This window comes from Lampetra fluviatilis, chromosome 2, assembly GCF_964198595.1.
Source record: "Lampetra fluviatilis chromosome 2, kcLamFluv1.1, whole genome shotgun sequence".
NCBI classification, from domain to species: Eukaryota; Metazoa; Chordata; class Hyperoartia; order Petromyzontiformes; family Petromyzontidae; genus Lampetra; species Lampetra fluviatilis.
The window spans coordinates 35916207-35935844 of NC_136276.1; the positions used below are offsets into that span (position 1 = coordinate 35916207).

Genomic DNA, 19638 nt, shown 5'->3' on the forward strand with positions numbered 1-19638 from the left:
AGTGCCGATAGCTTTAAACATTTCTATGAGAATGTACCTCTGGGCAAGTATGAGAAACCAGCCGAGTGTAGCGTGGGCTTATCTTAACGACCACGTTGCCCGATTAGCAACGTCAAGCTGCGGGGAACTGGAAAAATTTATCAACCAGCTTGGGTTATATAAAAAACAAATGTTTTACACAAATCCTTATTTCTCTCAGACTGTCGAAGAAATAAACATTAGGTTGTGTAAGTGCACGTTCCTGTTGGTTGTGGAACTAAAACTAAAATTTGCCATAGTGTCTGAATCTTGTTGAAACTGGGTCTTGTTGGTGCCACTCGGGGCGTGTCCCTGGAGGGTGGCGTTTCCCTCGCTTGATCTTTGTGTGCTCGAGTGGCCGGGTCCATTAACTCTTTCACTTATTGGCAGCCAGTGGAGGAAGTTCACCAAACACTGTATTCAATGATCCGTGTTCCCGCTTCCGAATGGGGAACCAAAGTACCTAGGAGCCAAGTGGCTTAGGGTTTAACTTGACTTTCACGAGTCAAGAAACTGCCAACAAGCATTTTAGCAAAGGCCTGAAAAGGCTTGTTACTCTGTAGTATCCTGGAACCATCGGAGTCCTGCTAGGCAGGCCAATTTTATTTGTGTTAGCCTCGTGTAAAGAGTTGAGACTGAAGCAGGACTGTGGATGGTTGAAGAGCGTCGTCTGCCTGCTCCACAACATGATATTGGGATATTTATAAGAGCAGCTGTGATTGGCAGGTAAGCTATGCGTACTTGATGGTTTTATAGTTGATTTTTATTTTAGTAAATATATCATATATATTGTAAAACATACATATACTATATAACTGAAGTTATCTGTTCTAGATTTGAAGCTTTCGTGACTGCAAGGAATCATCTTCTTAGGTTCTTTCGGTGGCTTTACCGAAAGAACCTAAGAAGATGAAGTTATCTGTTCGAAAATGTAATATTAATTATTTTCCTCAGTATATTCAAAACATATTTGTAAATACCGTGTATGTAATATATTGTTTGTGACATTTGAAATAAACTGTATATGGACGCGATAATGGGATTCCGCCATGCTACAATGGTCAGCCCACTGGACTTGCAGTGCGGCCGCTGAAACAACGGACAAATCGAATCCCCCTGCTGCTGTTCACCCAGTGGCGAGATGTTGACTCGCTCACCTGGCATGCAGGAGGTTGGGAGTTTGATCCCGATCCCGACCCTGACGTCTGTATATTTGGAGTTTACAAGTCTCTCTTCTCGTGGTCGTGTATATTTTTCTCCGGGTCCTCCGGTTTTCCCCTTCACAGTTAGAATCAGCGTGCGTTTATAGTATTTGGTTGATATAAATATCCACGTGATAAGCCACTTCGTTGAGCTATCATTTGTGGCCAGGTCGCTTCTGAAAAAGAGCTATATAGCTCAGTGGGCCTTACCTGGTAAAATAAAAAATAGTTTAAGAGTAACAATAAACGGGCACACCAGACTAAATTGGTAGATCTCATCTTTTGTGTGGTGGGATAAAGTGTGTGTACTCCCACCCCTTCCAAGACATCTGGCTAGTGTGTAAAAGTAGACCGAATACCCTCCAAGGGGGCTCTCTTATACTGCCTCGAGTGGAGGCTTTTCTCCCCGCAGTAGCGTAAACAAGTAATGACAGGGCTGCATCGGTATATTTTTACCCATTATATTTTGACAGAATGGGCTGCAGTCAAAGTGCAGAGGTAGAGGACTACTCTGCCTCCGATGTGAACAAGTATGTGGTAAGTTTACATTGAGTCGAAATTTTGGGTACTGCTGTGTTCAGGACATTGAGCAATAAACAAGGGGGCATTCACTGTGATGTACTGTCATCCTAAAATCTAAGACTTTATGAAAGCAGAATTGAAAAAACCCTGAGTTTCAATATTTCATGACAATTAGGTTTTAAATGGAATGTGAATTATCCTAATATTTCCTGTTTTAAAATGTTGTTATGTTTTTATTCACTTAGCATACCAACATCCTTCATTAGATGTGAATCAATCTCATCTTTCTCTGAAAGCCAATGATAGCTGTGCTCTTGATATTGTAATGATTAAAGAAAGACAAAAACAAATTTTTATCGACACTTACAAGCAAATTTTGCATGGGGGAGTTTTGAAATATTCAGGAAAGCTCTAATTTAGCAGTGCTGTTGAGGACAAAGATCGTGGACCCAAATATCTGCGGGGTTATCCAAGGTGGCGAGATGTTAACTATTTCCCCTGTTATACAGGAGGTCGTAGGTTTGATCCCGACCTGACACTTGCATATTTGGAGTTTGTGTGTCTCTCTCCCCGTGATCGCGTGAATTTTTCTTCGGGTTCTCCGATTTTTCCCTCCACATTTAGAAACATGAGTTCAAAATATTTGGCTGCTTTACATTTCCGCATAATAAGCCACTTCGTTGGGCCTTACCTGGTATAAAATATAGCATAGTTTCATTTGAACCCACTTATCCTTGAAAAAAAATCGTGGAAATCATGAATAATAGGAGTCTTTCCAGACACTCTTATAGATAATAATAGTCACGTAATATTGTCATGAATAAGAGGAGTTACCCTGTATTCAACACGAGTTTGTAATTATGAAATTATTTTTATTTTCCATTTCTATGGCATCCTCTACATTGTGTTTTTAAGGACATGCACTTGCAGAGGCTGTCCTCAGCTCTCCAGCAACAGAACAGCACTGCGGAGGCCAAACCAGTCGGTAAAGACATTTTCATTTTACCATACGTTCCAGGTTAAAGTTGTGTCAACATCTATAACGTCTTCTTAATGTCCATGCACTCGGGCGTACTGTTCAAATTAACACTATCGTCAAAAACAATATTTTTCACGCGAATGTGTACTGGCTCAAGGTCCTCCCTTCCTTGAGGTTTCAGAAAACAGACCCCAACAATAACAACGACAATAATGGTGCTTTAATATGGAAAATTAAGCAATGTTTCAGTATGATGTAAAGTTTTGATATCCAGTCAAGAGCTTTGGGAAATGCCGAGTGAATTTCAGAGATGTTTCTGAGACATCGGTACAGTCGACAGTTGCTGACTAAATGTTCCAGTTGTAATAATTGTCAATTTCATGTTGGCCACATGTTTCATTATGTCAACTCTGTGCTTAAAAAAAACACAGGTTGGAAGGCTCGGGGTTTCCCAATAGATTTCATTTACATTGTACTCTATGAGACGAGATCGTAAAACGATAACTTAAATCGTCGATTTCCATGGCGAATACAATGGTAAAATATGTTTAAAACTGTATTTTTCTACGTAAAACAAAGCAACGTGTGACCAAAATCAGTATCTAATCGCCATTGCAAATCTATCCCATAAATCTGTATCAGATCCGAACAGGTGGACAACCTTTCCTCTTGTTACGTGTAATAGTTTTTTTCGATTGATAACAAGTAATTATATAAATATGTAAAAAAACACATTAGAGCGTAGCTTTAATTTTGTAATTTCCATGAGTTTAAATACTTTGCCGCTCTAATTCCAGTGTTTACAACATTCAATGCACTTTCACTTTTTGGAAGCCCCCCCTGCATTGTAATTTACCAATAGTAGTGTGGACCAATCAGTGTGGACCAATCAGTTTCAAAGATAATGCATTTATTATCAGAGTATTTTTTTGTTTGCATTCTCACCACAAGTATTGCGGTTAATGCAGACATGATTCCTTGTAAAAGGTTTCAGTTTGGTGTTTTAACATCTTAACACCTGTTTTGTTGCCAGGAAAACACCTATTCTCAGTAGTAGTGTTGTTAACATTGCTACCAGATGTAGAATGTCCCTTTTCTCGTTGTGTTCAAGCAGTAGAAGCTCAAGCATGGCCATAGCTGGCTGTAGCCATATAAAGTCCTATAAAGTGCTTTGCAGTCCTGCACGGTGCTGGGGCTCACAGTGAGAAGTGTTGCCAGTTAAACTCTTGAAGGGGTGATCGACTCCGTCCTTCATCCCTTCTGGGTACATACAATGAAGTACTGTACCACAATGTGGACAGTCAGCCGTTGTGGTCCACTGAATAACATCACCCCCCTTGTCAAATACAATGTGGAATTTCCACCATTATCTCATGACTGTAGACAGGAAATGAGCACGACCCCATAATTATCTTAGAATAATTAATCCTCGCGCGCTGGTGCCTGCAATTGTTTGGGGGAAACATTGTGAGCATCTTAACCGTATGCAGTACGTCATCGGTAGGGCATCAGTGGAGTTGTGATTCTATGCCCATAAATTGAGTCTTGTGCTCCTCATCTAACTCAAAAACCTTGATTATGAATAATATTGGTCGTGAAAACCTACGTGTTCAACTCCTTTGCTCCTGACCTAAGCATACTGCTCTAACCATCCTCTCGTATTCAGATGTGGATGGTCTGCTGGTGGTGGCCTTGTACGACTACGACCCAATCCATGCTGATGATCTGTGCTTCAGGAGGGGTGACCAGTTGGTCATCGTTGAAGAGTAAGTTTCTTTGTATCTCATGAAGATGGTTCGGGTTTAGACAAACCAAACACGTAAATCTGTGTTTTTGTGAATAAATGTCTTACAAGGATACGATAATTATTAAAGTCTTCATGGTTTTCCGTGGTCAAAATTAACCACGTGAGAGATACAGTATTGCTTCAGAGACTGACTCTGTTGAATCGAGTGGTGGCGCAGTGGTTAGTGCACTGTGCCAGCTTAAACTTAGAAAACTAATCCCGAATCTCAGCCACAGCTGACATCAGTCATGAGTGATACCTGAACTGGCTCTGGGTTCTCCCTTCACCGACCCACACAGACCATAGTGGTGAAGTATAGTCAAACAACCATCATGACAAAGGATTGAATGTTCGTATTAATCTATCCACAGCCAATATATACAAAGTAATAGAAATCAAACATTGAGTAACTAATTTTGCATATGTATATTCCCCCCCCCCCCTTCGTTGCATGTGTAACAGAGGCAATGACTGGTGGAAAGCCAGGTCAGTGGCGACAAAGAACGAGGGATACATCCCCAGCAATTTTGTGGCGAAAGTGAACTCCATAGAAAAGGAAGAGTATGTAACGTATCATTGTATGTTCTGTAAGCACGTGATGAACAATTGCTCACGTTACCTCTTGTAAGTGGCTGCTTTATGTTGACCGAGCTATCTTCAAGAGTGGTAAATATTTTTGACACATGTGTGTTATTCTTTGGGCGTGTGTTTAATTCACATGTCACTTAAGTGTTCCCGTGAAAGTCTCTTTATGATTCCTTCACCTATGATGAGGAATTGGTGTACCAGACTTGAATATTTCATCTCACGCACACTGTATTCAATCACCACACTGTGAGTCAAAACTCACTTCCCTTACTGCTACCTCTTTCGCACTGCTCGGCTTGGGAATTCTATTCCATAGCCTCCTTTCCCAAGCCCTTCTCACCTCGCTCAATTCAAGAAACATCGCACCTCGGATTAGCACGGTTGGCTATGTACGGTGCCAAAGAAGGCTATGTGCACTTTAAGGCCACGTGAAGTGTCGAACGCCCGCTTGCAGGAGGTCACGGGGCAGACCCAGGTGCCATGTGTTGGTTGACTGAAATATCTGGCCGATGCACCACCTGTGCACCCTACTGCACCAACAAACAACGTAGATACATACAAACATGTTCGTTGATATCTATTTCAACTTTGATAGTGCTGTTTGTTGCTGATCGCTTTATGTTTTGGGCCTCGTAGGCCCGTGCTCAGCAAGTGTGCTTGAAAATAATGATGACGACTGCATTATTTGTGCTTTTTTGTGAAGGTGGTTTTTTAAAGGATTAAGTCGGAAGGATGCAGAGCGGCAGCTGCTGCTTTGTGGAAACAAGATTGGTTCTTATTTAATTCGGGACAGCGAGACCAACAAGGGTGGGTCACTGCAATTTAAGTACCGGAGAAGGTCATCACACACCCCACTCACTGGGGACTGAGATACCGGGAGATATGTAAAAAAAAGTCCGATACGTGAACACATATATACAACGTCAGTTATACCATCGTGCACAAATAGGTCACCGGATTCAAATGAATCTTTAAACTTGAGAAGTGTTTGACTGTGCTTTAGAAGTGAATGCATGCAAGATTAAGAATACGTAACTGTGTGTGAAATGGTCAGATTTGTGAACATCTATAGAAAATTACATTTACACCACGTGTATATGCTGTACTGCACTGGGTGTGGGTGGTTCATTGATAAGGATGGATGTGTGATAGTCGGATATGCGATGTACTGTCTTCACCCAGAATGGTGTTAAATCACACAAGCTCGTAAATTTACAAACATAACCTATGCGTTTCGATACACCTTCCTTGCAGGTTCCTATTCCCTGTCCGTGCGAGACCACATCGTGGAAGTGGGTGACACTGTCAAGCATTACAAGATCCGGACACTCGACAAAGGAGGCTACTTTATTACATCTCGCATCACCTTCAACAGTCTCCAAGATCTGGTGGTCTACTACCATCGTAAGCCCTTTGCCTTCAGTCTTTGAGAGTCATTGCCAGTCGTCGACGGTAGATGGACAAAATGTAGCGACAGTTTTGACTCTGAGAGAATGCAAATAAGCGGAGCAAGATATAGCAGATGTCGAGATTAATCGTAGGGGTTTAGAGGCCACCACCGATCAAGAACTAAGAAAAGGAAAATTTCGTGACTGCAGGAATCCATACTCTTTGGTTCTTTCGGTGACTTTACCGAAAGAACCAAAGAGTAAGAAAAGGAAGGAGTGGAAGAAAATAAGGGAGTTCTTTGCCGAGTAGAAGGAAGTTACAGGCTAACAATAACAACATCGGCCATAAAATATGCCAATATTTAATAATAGGGTTTTTTCCCCTTTTTTCTGGCAACAAAACTGAAACCTTTTTACAAGGATTCATGTCTGCATTAACCACAATACTTGCAGTCAAATGCAAACAAAAACACACTATGATAATATATTAATTGCCCTTGAAACGAATTGGTCCACACCAAGGGACGGCTTTCTTTTGAGCCTCGACCCAATTGGCGCCTTTTGGCGTCCTCTGGTCGAGCACCAATTGGGTTTCAGTTTTGTTGCCAGAAAAAAGGAAAAAAACCCTATTATTATATTTTGGTACTGGCAAAGGAGGTCTGATGATGATGCCTATTTTTCTTAATTTTGTGGACAAATGAAAAATGTCTCAAACAGAAAAATAAACATCGAGTAAAAAAACATACACAGTTCCTTGGGGAATTGAGCAGTTAAGTAAGCTGATGTGTACGGTGTATTCATATTATATGGCATTCTTTATTGTCAACGTGTGCTGTTTGACAACGCTAGTTGTGGAAGGCAGCAAGTTGAATAATAATGTACAATTACGTGTGTGCGTGTGTGCGTGTGTGCTCGCAAACAGCACTTGCCCCTACAGTATGTTAAGTCTATACGGGGGATCTTTGTCTTTTGTAGAGCAATCTGACGGGCTGTGCCAGAAACTCGGCAAGCCCTGCATCATGATACAGCCACAAAAGCCGTGGGAGAAGGACGCATGGGAAATTCCACGGGAATCGATCAAGCTGGAGAAGAAGCTGGGAGCTGGCCAGTTTGGGGACGTGTGGATGGGTGAGTACACACACAAACACACCTGACAATGCCCAGTTTGTAAGCAGACATTAAACATGTGTGTTCTACTGAAAAATAAGTCCCATATGTTCACCAACCGATAGCCCTGTCAGTACATATTGTGGACACTGTTGCTATGCAGAAATGCAACACTTCTGCAATACAACGTAGTGAAACACAGCTGACCAATAACCGCGTCGACTGTGAACAATACAAAACGTCGCGTGCCATTCAGCTCGATTCTATCACGGGAAGGCAACATCAGTCATAATCGGTTAAAAAGCACCCGTACACTACTTGGAGCTGTGAATTAGCTGCTGCGAGGGATTGGGACCCCCGGTTTCAAACAGGAAACTCGGCTCAGTGTTTCCATGGAGACGTTACATTGCGGCATTTTTTTAAATCAATCTGATAACTTGTTCTGGGAAACACGCAGAGATGCAAAAACCACGTTGAGAAATAGTTCACATTTCGCCCCCACAAAACATTCACGAATGCATCTCGCACGCAGATGATGCATTGTATGAAGTCAATCACACTGCCTTAAAGGGAAATAAATTATACATCATACGTAAATTATGCGCTATGGAGAAGGCCATTGTCCAAAACCTCGCCAATTCTAAATGTTTCCTATCAAGACCACTTTGTTACTCACTAACGGTTGACTGTTTTTCCCCCCCTCTGCACCACTGCCAGCACAGAATCACCAAATAACCAGCTGTCTTCAGTGGCGATATGTGCCATGTCCTTATCCACTCACAAGACACGTGTCACGTGGACTTCTATAGAAGAAGAGTCTCGCCTGGCCCGGTCCAATTTAGCTCATAGAATAATGGAGATCTAAATGTAGGGCACATTTTATAACAGTGGCATATCTACAATTGGCCTGCGCTAACTCAGATGGTCTGTGCCCAAATGGGTGGCGTTATCAGCTCCAGTGCACGTTGGGCAGTGCAGTGGTGAAGGAATGGCAGGCACAGTCAGCGGACATTTGTTACCTCTGTGCTTATGACCATTCAATCTATTTGCCTTCACTATGAGACTCCGCGTTTAGTCAAACCGATAACAGATTTCCTGGCAGTGGACGTGCCTCTAAATAACGACTTGTCTGCATGCACTTAGCTTATTCCTTTGCCAATTCTAATTAGGATAACTATTGATTCTGAGTGTTAGTGGGCATAATGTATAATAACCCCATGTGTAGCCATGCGTAGCAGTGTTGTTTATTGGTGAGAACAATGCATGGCGGTCCAATGTGCAGGCGTATACACCATGATGCTTTAGAAGCCGATGCACTGTACAGGTGCATACAATGTCATTGTAAATATGTACAGTTTAATAGGCACAATAATGGTTTACCCTACCTTACATTCATTGAATTGCCATGATTTGGTATCATGATTCAATTACATAATCTGTTCATTGTGTCTCTTATGTGCTGACCCATTTATAGTGTCACTCATTCCTAAGTGTTGTCTCTTTTGCTGCATTACTCAAAAGGGAACAATTGAATAGAGTTTGCATGAATTGTAAACAATTTCTTACACAAACGCATTGTAGAATGCACAGATCTCACACGCAACTGATTCATGGTTACAGGACTACAGCATAATATACTTTGTGTGCATCAGACGCGTGTGTCATGTACAGCAGCTCATACGTCGTGAGCGCAGAGCAACAACGGCCACTCGTTGACACGTGCGTAACATAAACCAACCCCCACGTCCAGGGGTGTACAACAAGAAGACCAAGGTGGCAGTGAAGATGATGAAGCCAGGCAGCATGGCCCCACAGGCCTTCTTGGAGGAGGCCAACCTCATGAAGACCCTGCAGCATGACAAGCTGGTGCGGCTGCACGCCGTGGTGACGGACGAGCCCATCTTCATTGTCACCGAGTACATGGAGAAGGGTACGTGTCGCCCTGCATGTCGCCCTTCCCCCGGCACCTCCGATTAGCACGGTTGGCTACGTACGGTGCGAAAGAAGTTGAACATGCACACGCACGTACGGCACGCGACCATTTGCGTGTAAAAAATAAATAAAGGCCAAAGGTGCAGCTCTGAAGATTACTTGCTCACAAAACCGCTGGCGGGAGGGGCCTCCACAAAAAGGCGCTCCTGTGGAGGCATATTTTGGCCTACTCTTCCATATCCGTCCAGACGCCATAGAAGGTAGAGGAGCACCCACACTTCACCCCACCGCATGTGACCTGCCGCTCGTCGACTCACTGCGATGCACCCAATGGGACTGCTGGGCAAACAGAGGCGGTGGGGGAGATGTGAAACTTGCAACGCTGTTTCAGCTGCTCCGGTACGCTGCTAATCGTTACAACCACGGCAGCTTCCACACTGGAGTGAGTGCAGTGATGTAGCATTTGCAAGTGCCTTTTGAATACGATTTTATTCTTCACGACCAGCTAAGTATATGATGGCTAAATACTGAAAGTGCTCATTCTCTGTCATGCTGATTTAGTGCCCATTGCTTTCCACCATCGCCTATGACATTGTTTTAAAGTGATTTGCCCACTGGATTAGAGTGTGAGTAGGCACACATAGGAGCTGAGCTTGAAGTGAAACACTGGAATGTAAACCCTACACTGGAGCACGTGCTGATTTTGTGTCGTGGTCAGAGACACAAGATGTACTTTGGTAAAAATGCAACAATAACGTGACGCTAAAAATGCTGAATTGATTTTATGCATTCAAAATGTATTGCGTAAGCTTGCGTAATTAAGGTTGGGCTTCATACGGATCCTGTATTTGTTTTGTGAAGTTCCCATTACAAGGCAACGCGCTTGTATCACGAGGCCACTTTTTGACAGTGCGTTTTGGAGAAATGGAAATATGCTATCAAGCAGATTATCAATTATCTCCACAAAGAAGCTATTATGTCTTATGATTGCGATCCCACACTTCGTGAACCAATTGATTTCATGATGCCCAAATGTTGAAAGGTGGTCATTATTTATCATCCAAATTGAGTCCCATTGATTTCTACCATAGCCCATGACATTCAACTTTGCAGTGTTCATAATACGTGTGTTATTTAACACTGCCTGGTGTAGCTATGAAGTAGAACCTTTGGTGGATTTGCTACAAATGCAGTTTTCACTTTTTCGGAAGGTATTCATTATCATTGCAATGATGAATTGTATCTTGAGAGCCTTCACTGAAATGATCAAAGTGCCTTCCATCCCTTTCTAGTGGGCCTGTTCAGTTCTCCTCGGAGCTCTAATTTAAACATGTGGCAAACGCGAACATCCAAATGCCTTTTTCCAACGTGAAACCAGCTTCAAAGTGTTATTTAGTTATTCATATTTTCCTGTTTACATCTGCTTAAAATAACACACACACATTGTCCCAGTTCTTTGATGCGTGCTTATTAATACCTCTTGCTCACCCGGCTTCTGTCACATTTGCGGAACCCAGGAAGCCTGCTGGACTTTTTGAAAACTTCAGAAGGAAGCCGTCTAAAGCAACCAAAGATGATTGATATGTGTGCGCAGGTAATGCTCCCTCTCACTGCACAACAAGGTGTAGCTTGCACTCGTCGGGGTATATTACTACAGTAACATTTCACAGGCTTTAATGGTTGTGCCGTATGGTTCTCTGGCCGTGCCGCGTGATGTTCGGCACGATGTCCGACGTTTCGCTCCATGTGCTTGGAGCTTCCATTCCTGAACAATATACATATACTATAGGTGGTTAAGCGATGTGTTGCATAAGGTCAGAAAGTCTTTATTTAAAACCTTGGTGATTAAGACATTAATCTTAGTGGCATGCTGCGTCACGTCTCCCATGCAGGTAGCAGAAGGAATGGCTTTCATCGAAGATAAAAACTACATCCATCGAGATTTGCGAGCTGCCAACATTCTTGTCAACGTGAACTTGGTTTGCAAGATCGCAGATTTTGGATTGGCCAGGATCATAGAGGACAATGAATACACCGCACGGGAAGGTATGGCACATTTGTACATGTGCCTTCTTGCAGAACACACGGCAATCAACAATAACTACCACATTTATTTATTTTTCATGCAAATTATAGGCACTTCGTAATAATAAAGATGCGTGCTGATAATGGACGGTCGATGCAGGGGTCTTCTTCAACAGCAACACATAATAGGAATCGCAGCATGGTCTGCACTTGAAAGATGCCATCAACGTGATTGCACACACGTGCACCCAGCCTAGCGACCGGCACCATCTCAAAAGAGCTGATGCTGGTTTTTTTTCATTTAGGCGACACAAATGTATATACTCTTTCATTCTTATTGAGACACATCAGTACAATGTGGTCGTCATTGCCTAATGCTGCGATCTATTCTTGGGGGTTTATGTTGAGTAGCTTTCTCCATACATTGGGGACAAATTTGGCACAGCCTAAGGGCGCCAATAAAATCATATTCCAGTGCTCCTCTATGCAGCTGCGGAGGCGATTCAGCAGCCAGGAACTGCTGCCTGCTGTGTAAGGAATCGTAAGTACAATAAAAACAAAATTATCAATAATATAAATTAAGTAATAAAAATACGTAATTTAACACACGCAAATGGTATAATGAATACAATTCTTATAATTTTACATTTCTAATTATACTTCTCATCTCTTATATTGCTCGTTGCGAGCGGACCATTAATCGGTGGTCGTTGTCGTAAAGCCGCCCCCTCCACTCCTCCACCCCTCCACCCCTCCACCCCCTCCACCCCTCCACCCCTCCACCCCTCCACCCCTCCACCCCTCCACTCCTCCACCCCTCCACTCCTCCACCCCCTCCACTCCTCCACCACCTCCACCCCCTCCACCCCTCCACCCCCTCCACCCCTCCACTCCTCCACCCCTCCACCCCTCCACCCCCTCCACCCCTCCACTCCTCCACCCCTCCACTCCTCCACCCCTCCACCCCTCCACCCCCTCCACCCCTCCACTCCTCCACCCCTCCACTCCTCCACCCCCTCCACTCCTCCACCACCTCCACCCCCTCCACCCCTCCACCCCCTCCACCCCCTCCACCCCCTCCACCCCTCCACTCCTCCACCCCCTCCACCCCTCCACTCCTCCACCACCTCCACCCCCTCCACCCCCTCCACTCCTCCACCCCCTCCACCCCCTCCACCCCCTCCACCCCTCCACTCCTCCACCCCCTCCACCCCTCCACTCCTCCACCCCTCCACCCCCTCCACCCCCTCCACTCCTCCACCCCCTCCACTCCTCCACCCCCTCCACCCCTCCACCCCTCCACCCCCCTCCACCCCCTCCACCCCTCCACTCCTCCACCCCCTCCACCCCCTCCACCCCTCCACTCCTCCACCACCTCCACCCCCTCCACCCCCTCCACTCCTCCACCCCTCCACTCCTCCACCCCCTCCACTCCTCCACCCCTCCACTCCTCCACCCCCTCCACCCCTCCACCCCCTCCACCCCTCCACCCCCTCCACCCCTCCACCCCCTCCACCCCTCCACCACCTCCACCCCCTCCACCCCCTCCACTCCTCCACCCCTCCACTCCTCCACCCCCTCCACCCCTCCACCCCCTCCACCCCTCCACCCCCTCCACCCCCTCCACCCCCTCCACCCCTCCACTCCTCCACCCCCTCCACCCCTCCACCCCTCCACCCCCTCCACCCCCTCCACCCCTCCACCACCTCCACCCCCTCCACCCCCTCCACTCCTCCACCCCTCCACTCCTCCACCCCCTCCACTCCTCCACCCCCCCTCTCCTCCACCCCCTCCACCCCCTCCACTCCTCCACCCCTCCACTCCTCCACCCCTCCACTCCTCCACCCCCTCCACTCCTCCACCCCTCCACTCCTCCACCCCCTCCACTCCTCCACCCCTCCACTCCTCCACCCCTCCACCCCTCCACCCCCTCCACCCCTCCACTCCTCCACCCCTCCACTCCTCCACCCCTCCACCCCTCCACCCCCTCCACCCCTCCACTCCTCCACCCCTCCACTCCTCCACCCCCTCCACTCCTCCACCACCTCCACCCCCTCCACCCCTCCACCCCCTCCACCCCCTCCACCCCCTCCACCCCTCCACTCCTCCACCCCCTCCACCCCTCCACTCCTCCACCACCTCCACCCCCTCCACCCCCTCCACTCCTCCACCCCCTCCACCCCCTCCACCCCCTCCACCCCTCCACTCCTCCACCCCCTCCACCCCTCCACTCCTCCACCCCTCCACCCCCTCCACCCCCTCCACTCCTCCACCCCCTCCACTCCTCCACCCCCTCCACCCCCCCACCCCTCCACCCCCTCCACCCCCTCCACCCCTCCACTCCTCCACCCCCTCCACCCCCTCCACCCCTCCACTCCTCCACCACCTCCACCCCCTCCACCCCCTCCACTCCTCCACCCCTCCACTCCTCCACCCCCTCCACTCCTCCACCCCTCCACTCCTCCACCCCCTCCACCCCTCCACCCCCTCCACCCCTCCACCCCCTCCACCCCTCCACCCCCTCCACCCCTCCACCACCTCCACCCCCTCCACCCCCTCCACTCCTCCACCCCTCCACTCCTCCACCCCCTCCACCCCTCCACCCCCTCCACCCCTCCACCCCCTCCACCCCCTCCACCCCCTCCACCCCTCCACTCCTCCACCCCCTCCACCCCTCCACCCCCTCCACCCCCTCCACCCCCTCCACCCCTCCACCACCTCCACCCCCTCCACCCCCTCCACTCCTCCACCCCTCCACTCCTCCACCCCCTCCACTCCTCCACCCCCCCTCTCCTCCACCCCCTCCACCCCCTCCACTCCTCCACCCCTCCACTCCTCCACCCCTCCACTCCTCCACCCCCTCCACTCCTCCACCCCTCCACTCCTCCACCCCCTCCACTCCTCCACCCCTCCACTCCTCCACCCCCTCCACTCCTCCACCCCCTCCACCCCCTCCACTCCTCCACCCCTCCACCCCCTCCACCCCCTCCACTCCTCCACCCCTCCACTCCTCCACCCCCTCCACTCCTCCACCCCTCCACTCCTCCACCCCCCCTCTCCTCCACCCCCTCCACTCCTCCACCCCCTCCACCCCCTCCACCCCTCCACCCCCTCCACCCCCTCCACCCCTCCACTCCTCCACCCCCTCCACTCCTCCACCCCTCCACTCCTCCACCCCTCCACTCCTCCACCCCCTCCACCCCTCCACCCCCTCCACTCCTCCACCACCTCCACCCCCTCCACCCCTCCACCCCCTCCACTCCTCCACCACCTCCACCCCCTCCACTCCTCCACCCCTCCACCCCTCCACCCCCCCTCTCCTCCACCCCCTCCACCCCTCCACCCCCTCCACTCCTCCACCCCCTCCACTCCTCCACCCCTCCACTCCTCCACCCCCCCTCTCCTCCACCCCCTCCACCCCTCCACCCCCTCCACCCCCTCCACCCCTCCACTCCTCCACCACCTCCACCCCCTCCACCCCCTCTCTCCTCCACCCCCTCCACCCCCTCCACCCCCTCCACCCCTCCACCCCTCCACTCCTCCACCACCTCCACCCCCTCCACCCCTCCACCCCCTCCACCCCTCCACCCCCTCCACCCCCTCCACTCCTCCACCACCTCCACCACCTCCACCCCCTCCACCCCCTCCACCCCCTCCACTCCTCCACCCCCTCCACTCCTCCACCCCCTCCACTCCTCCACCCCTCCACTCCTCCACCCCCCCCCCTCTCCTCCACCCCCTCCACTCCTCCACCCCCTCCACCCCTCCACTCCTCCACCCCTCCACCCCCTCCACCCCTCCACTCCTCCACCCCTCCACCCCCTCCACCCCTCCACCCCCTCCACCCCCTCCACCCCTCCACTCCTCCACCCCTCCACCCCCTCCACCCCTCCACCCCCTCCACTCCTCCACCCCCTCCACCCCTCCACCCCCTCCACTCCTCCACCACCTCCACCCCCTCCACCCCTCCACTCCTCCACCCCCTCCACCCCTCCACTCCTCCACCCCTCCACCACCTCCACCCCTCCACTCCTCCACCCCTCCACCCCCTCCACCCCTCCACCCCCTCCACCCCCTCCACCCCTCCACTCCTCCACCCCCTCCACCCCTCCACCCCCCTCCACTCCTCCACTCCTCCACCCCCCCTCTCCTCCACCCCCCTCCACTCCTCCACCTCCTCCAACCCCTCCACTCCTCCACCCCCCCACTCCTCCACCCCCTCCACCCCCTCCACTCCTCCACTCCTTCTACTCCTCCACCTCCTCCACCTCCTCCACATCTTCACTCCTACACCCCCTCCACCCCTCCACTCCTCCATCCCCTCCACTCCTCCACCCCCTCCACTCCTCCACCCTCTCCACACCTCCACCCCACTCCACCCCCCTCCTCCACCCCCGCCACAGAGGTGGGGCCTAAAGTGAAATCTCAAATTAGAGACCTCCAGTAAAAACAGGCCCCCCAAAAAAACAACCCACCATAAATCCACGATTGTTAAAACATTACAGATTTATAATAAAAGAAAACCTCAATTCTGCATATAGAGGAGTGCTTCGACCATGAACTTCCCTGTTAAATTAAGGAAATTAAACATAACATCAAATATGTGCAGCAGGCAGCAAAATATTACGTTGCAGACGCAGCCACAAGCCAACTAATGAAGTTGCATTTGAAATGCTATTGTAGTTTAACTAAAAAAATAGTCGGCTCATGCTGCGTAGACAATAATAATGTTAAAGCAACGTGAGTGCATTTTTAATGAAATTTCCCATAAAATTCCCGTCATCTCAGCAGCTCAGTATCCTAAGTTGTACATGGCCAGTGTGCAGTCGTGCGGTAAGATAAGGCACACACAGCGCTGCACGCGAGCCGCTTGCCTGTACTATGGCCTCAAATAGAGGGCCTAAGAGTTGTACACGTGAGAGAATGGCGTTATTTAGCACCAAACTGTGGTCATCACACAGGAGCCAAGTTTCCCATCAAGTGGACAGCACCTGAGGCTATAAACTACGGTTCCTTTTCCATCAAGTCCGATGTCTGGTCCTTCGGAATCTTGCTTACGGAAATGGTCACCTTTGGACGGATCCCCTACCCAGGTAATACCGAAGGCCTGGATTTCAGTTTCTGACTGAATATTATTTTCAAAGTAAAAAGTATACTGGATGTGGTGTGCCATGTGCGGAAATATCTACTGGGTCGCTGACCCAGGCAAAACCCATCTACAATTAAGCCCTCCAGAAGCCTGTTATTTCTCAAATGTATGAATATGTATGGTATGTTGCGCACAGCGCAAATAGCTTTTTAAACCCGTAATAAACACCCCTGAAAGAGATCGATTCACAATGTTCAATCTTAGTTTGTAGTTTTTTCAACATTATGCTAGCATTTTTAAGTTTACCAATCTCATTTAAATGTAAGGCATTACACATTGCTGGTGACTGGCTAAAGTGGAAACCTGCACCAGATTTATAGACTTGGCACTATGGTAACATCCCATTTTAAAAACTTTCCGACTAACCTTACAAGCGTTCCTACATTAGATATGTTTCCATCAGTCTAACAGGAGCACAGGGGCACATGGTCTGGGAGAGGAGGCATAGTAACTCCTGTGTAGTTGATCCGAAATTAATAAAATTGAATTGTAAAGTTGTGTTGCTATGAAGGACTTACCATACAAGAAGCCAGTGAAATTGTTAAAGGGTTACCCGCATCCTCACCCGGCAGAGATGCTACGTCATCTCATCGCATCCGGCAGATATACCTGGCATCAGCGCGACCATTATTATCGTGAAACAAACACGATCATTTATGCGTTATGTAGAATTTTTCTTATTTTTAAAATATTTCTATTGTTCTCTCCTCGGAAGGCATGACGAACCCGGAGGTGATCCGCAGCCTGGAGCGAGGCTACCGCATGCCCAAACCGGACAAGTGCCCGTGCGAGCTCTACAGCATCATGCAGGAGTGCTGGCGTCAGAAGCCAGAGGAGCGACCCACCTTCGAATACCTTCAAAGCCTCCTGGAGGATTTCTACACGGCCACTGAGCTGCAGTACCAGCCACAACTCTGACCGACGGGATCATTGTACACGAGAGACTGTGGCCAGTAGCAAAAAAAAAACCAGGCGTCAAAATCCTCGTTATATTCAAACTGGTTTCAATAGAGCTTCGGGGATTTTGTAGTTAAGTTGGTTGGTACCCCTGACCCATGATGTGTATGTTTAATTATTCTGTGTCTTTTTTTTCTGTCGTGCCAGGTAATGTTTGCGTGGGGAAAAGTCCTGATGCTAAAGTCGCATGGTGCCCGTCTAAGACCGGTTTCATGTTTTATGACTGTATGGTTTCCGTGAACAAAAGAAGCTTAAAGTTTTTTTTAATGAACATTTGTAATTTATATTTTTCAAAGTTATATGTCTCCTTGCTTGCATGACCAGAGATTAGATGACAAGCTTCGTGCAGTGTTTTTAAAATAACTTTCCAGCATTTTTAGATAATGAAATGTATATTTCATAGATTCTTCACAAAACAGTTGTTTTGATCTATAATATTAACTTGCTACGAAGTAAAATTGGGAATCGAGTCAAAACTTTTTTACTTTACTGTTGTGTAATACAGTAGTACTGTTCATTTGTTTTGCAAAGTATTGAGACCCATCTTGATTGAGTGTGAATTTATCCTAGGAGATTTGTTTTGTACATATTGGCAAGGGTCCTGTGTTGTTGTGTGCCTTCATTTTATGATCTGTACATAAAGCAATTTCAAAGATTCTCACACGTGTTAAATTGCGTTTATTTTATTGAGATGGTGATAAGGGACAAGATGAAGAGTAAATAATGTGTGTAATTTATGAGCAGTGTGGCACAAGATACCTGAAGGTATTTCGCTGGTTAAACAATGTTGTGGCCACTTAATGGGTTAGCGGCTGGACACAAATGTGTACCTTTATGCATTGGAGCCAAGTGTTCGAAATCATAGCGAAGCCAGTGCCAAACAAAATCATTAACTCATTACCCAAAAAATGAAAGTGCGACTCAACAGGATTATTACATTATTGTTCTGTTGTTGAAACATGGTTGTATTGATTGAAAACAAAGGTTATCCTCTGAGGCTCCCACAACAAACCATCTAAATCTGAAATTACAAAGTGTTAAACCATGCAGCTTATCACAACCAAATCCCTTCCACACAAGATTTCTTAAAAACATATAATTCTGTAGGTTGTGCTGTGATGTGTTCTCTGGTGGTACCGCGCGCTGTTCAGCGCGGTGTCCAACGTTCCGCTCTACGTGCTAGCAGCTTCATCAGGAAGCTTTTCAGTTTTTCTTTGGTCAAAATCTCTCCACAGCTTCATGTAGAGCAAGATGATGCTCTTCAGTTCCTGAAGAAGCTCCGAGTGTGTGGAGCAGAACGTTGAACTTCACACCGAACACCCCGATTACACATCACAGAGCTTTCTTAAAACATTCCACCGTCGAGCAACATCCAATTTAGATCCCCTCCGTGCCCCGCGGTGCGTAACGTCAACGTCTACTTGGCCTTTGTCGTCTTCTTCGCCGCCTCGTCCTTGCCGGCGTGCTTGTCGTGAACTCCGTCGGCCGCGCCCTCCTCCTCCTCCTCTTCGCCCTCCTGCGGTTTGAAGACGCTGACGGTGAAGTCGCCCGTCTCCGTGCCGTACTTGTTGCGCACGACGATGCTGTAGCGCCCCGAGTCGCTCGTGGTCACGCCGTTGACCGTGAAGCTGGCGAACTTGCCCGCCTCGAACTTGAGCACCAGGTGGTTGTCCGAGTCGACGGGGTGCTCGTTCCGCAGCCAGCTCACCTCGGGCGTCGGGTCGCCCGACACGTTGCACGTCAGGTTCAGCGTCTGTGGAGGAGCACGTGGATCAGAGAAAACGCAAATCAGATGCGTCGTATTGACTCGTGGAAGTCAAGTTGGCCGTGGGCAGGGCACATCATTGCTAGAAGGGCCTGTGGCTCACAGGTGAGCCTGGACATGGGTTGGAGAGCCAAAAGACGGAACGCGCCGTAAGGAAAGACCACCTTGGGGACGGTGCGACATGTTCAGTTCACGTGCCGGAGAGAGATGGGTTGTGGCA

General features: G+C 48.5%; 2 protein-coding genes across 2 annotated transcripts in view; one reads left to right on the forward strand and one right to left on the reverse strand.

Moving 5' to 3' along the window:
* The first annotated feature begins 1694 nt into the window (after positions 1–1694).
* On the forward strand, positions 1695–17645 carry LOC144938575 (tyrosine-protein kinase HCK-like). The gene is made up of 12 exons (XM_078866529.1): positions 1695–1757; positions 2658–2727; positions 4388–4487; positions 4970–5068; positions 5799–5902; positions 6350–6499; positions 7459–7611; positions 9341–9520; positions 11040–11116; positions 11415–11568; positions 16509–16640; positions 17412–17645. Exons 1-12 carry the CDS (start codon positions 1695–1697, stop codon positions 17612–17614), a joined length of 1485 nt encoding a protein of 494 aa, XP_078722655.1. The 3' UTR covers positions 17615–17645.
* Positions 17646–18457: 812 nt separating this feature from the next.
* The window catches only part of MYOM1 (myomesin 1), a 38313-nt gene continuing 37132 nt past the window's right edge, over positions 18458–19638 (reverse strand). Inside the window, exon 37 of the mRNA XM_078866544.1 lies at positions 18458–19406. Within this exon, the coding sequence (XP_078722670.1) occupies positions 19071–19406 (336 nt within the window). The 3' untranslated portion in view covers positions 18458–19070. The remainder of the gene's footprint in view (positions 19407–19638) is intronic.

Bases quoted from the DNA above. Each gene is read 5' to 3' on its own strand.
- LOC144938575 (XM_078866529.1), top strand. From the start codon at position 1,695: ATGGGCTGCAGTCAAAGTGCAGAGGTAGAGGACTACTCTGCCTCCGAT. The intron at 5,069-5,798 runs GTATGTAACGTA...TTTTTTGTGAAG, and splicing joins AACTCCATAGAAAAGGAAGA to GTGGTTTTTTAAAGGATTAA. The intron at 16,641-17,411 runs GTAATACCGAAG...TCTCCTCGGAAG, and splicing joins TGGACGGATCCCCTACCCAG to GCATGACGAACCCGGAGGTG.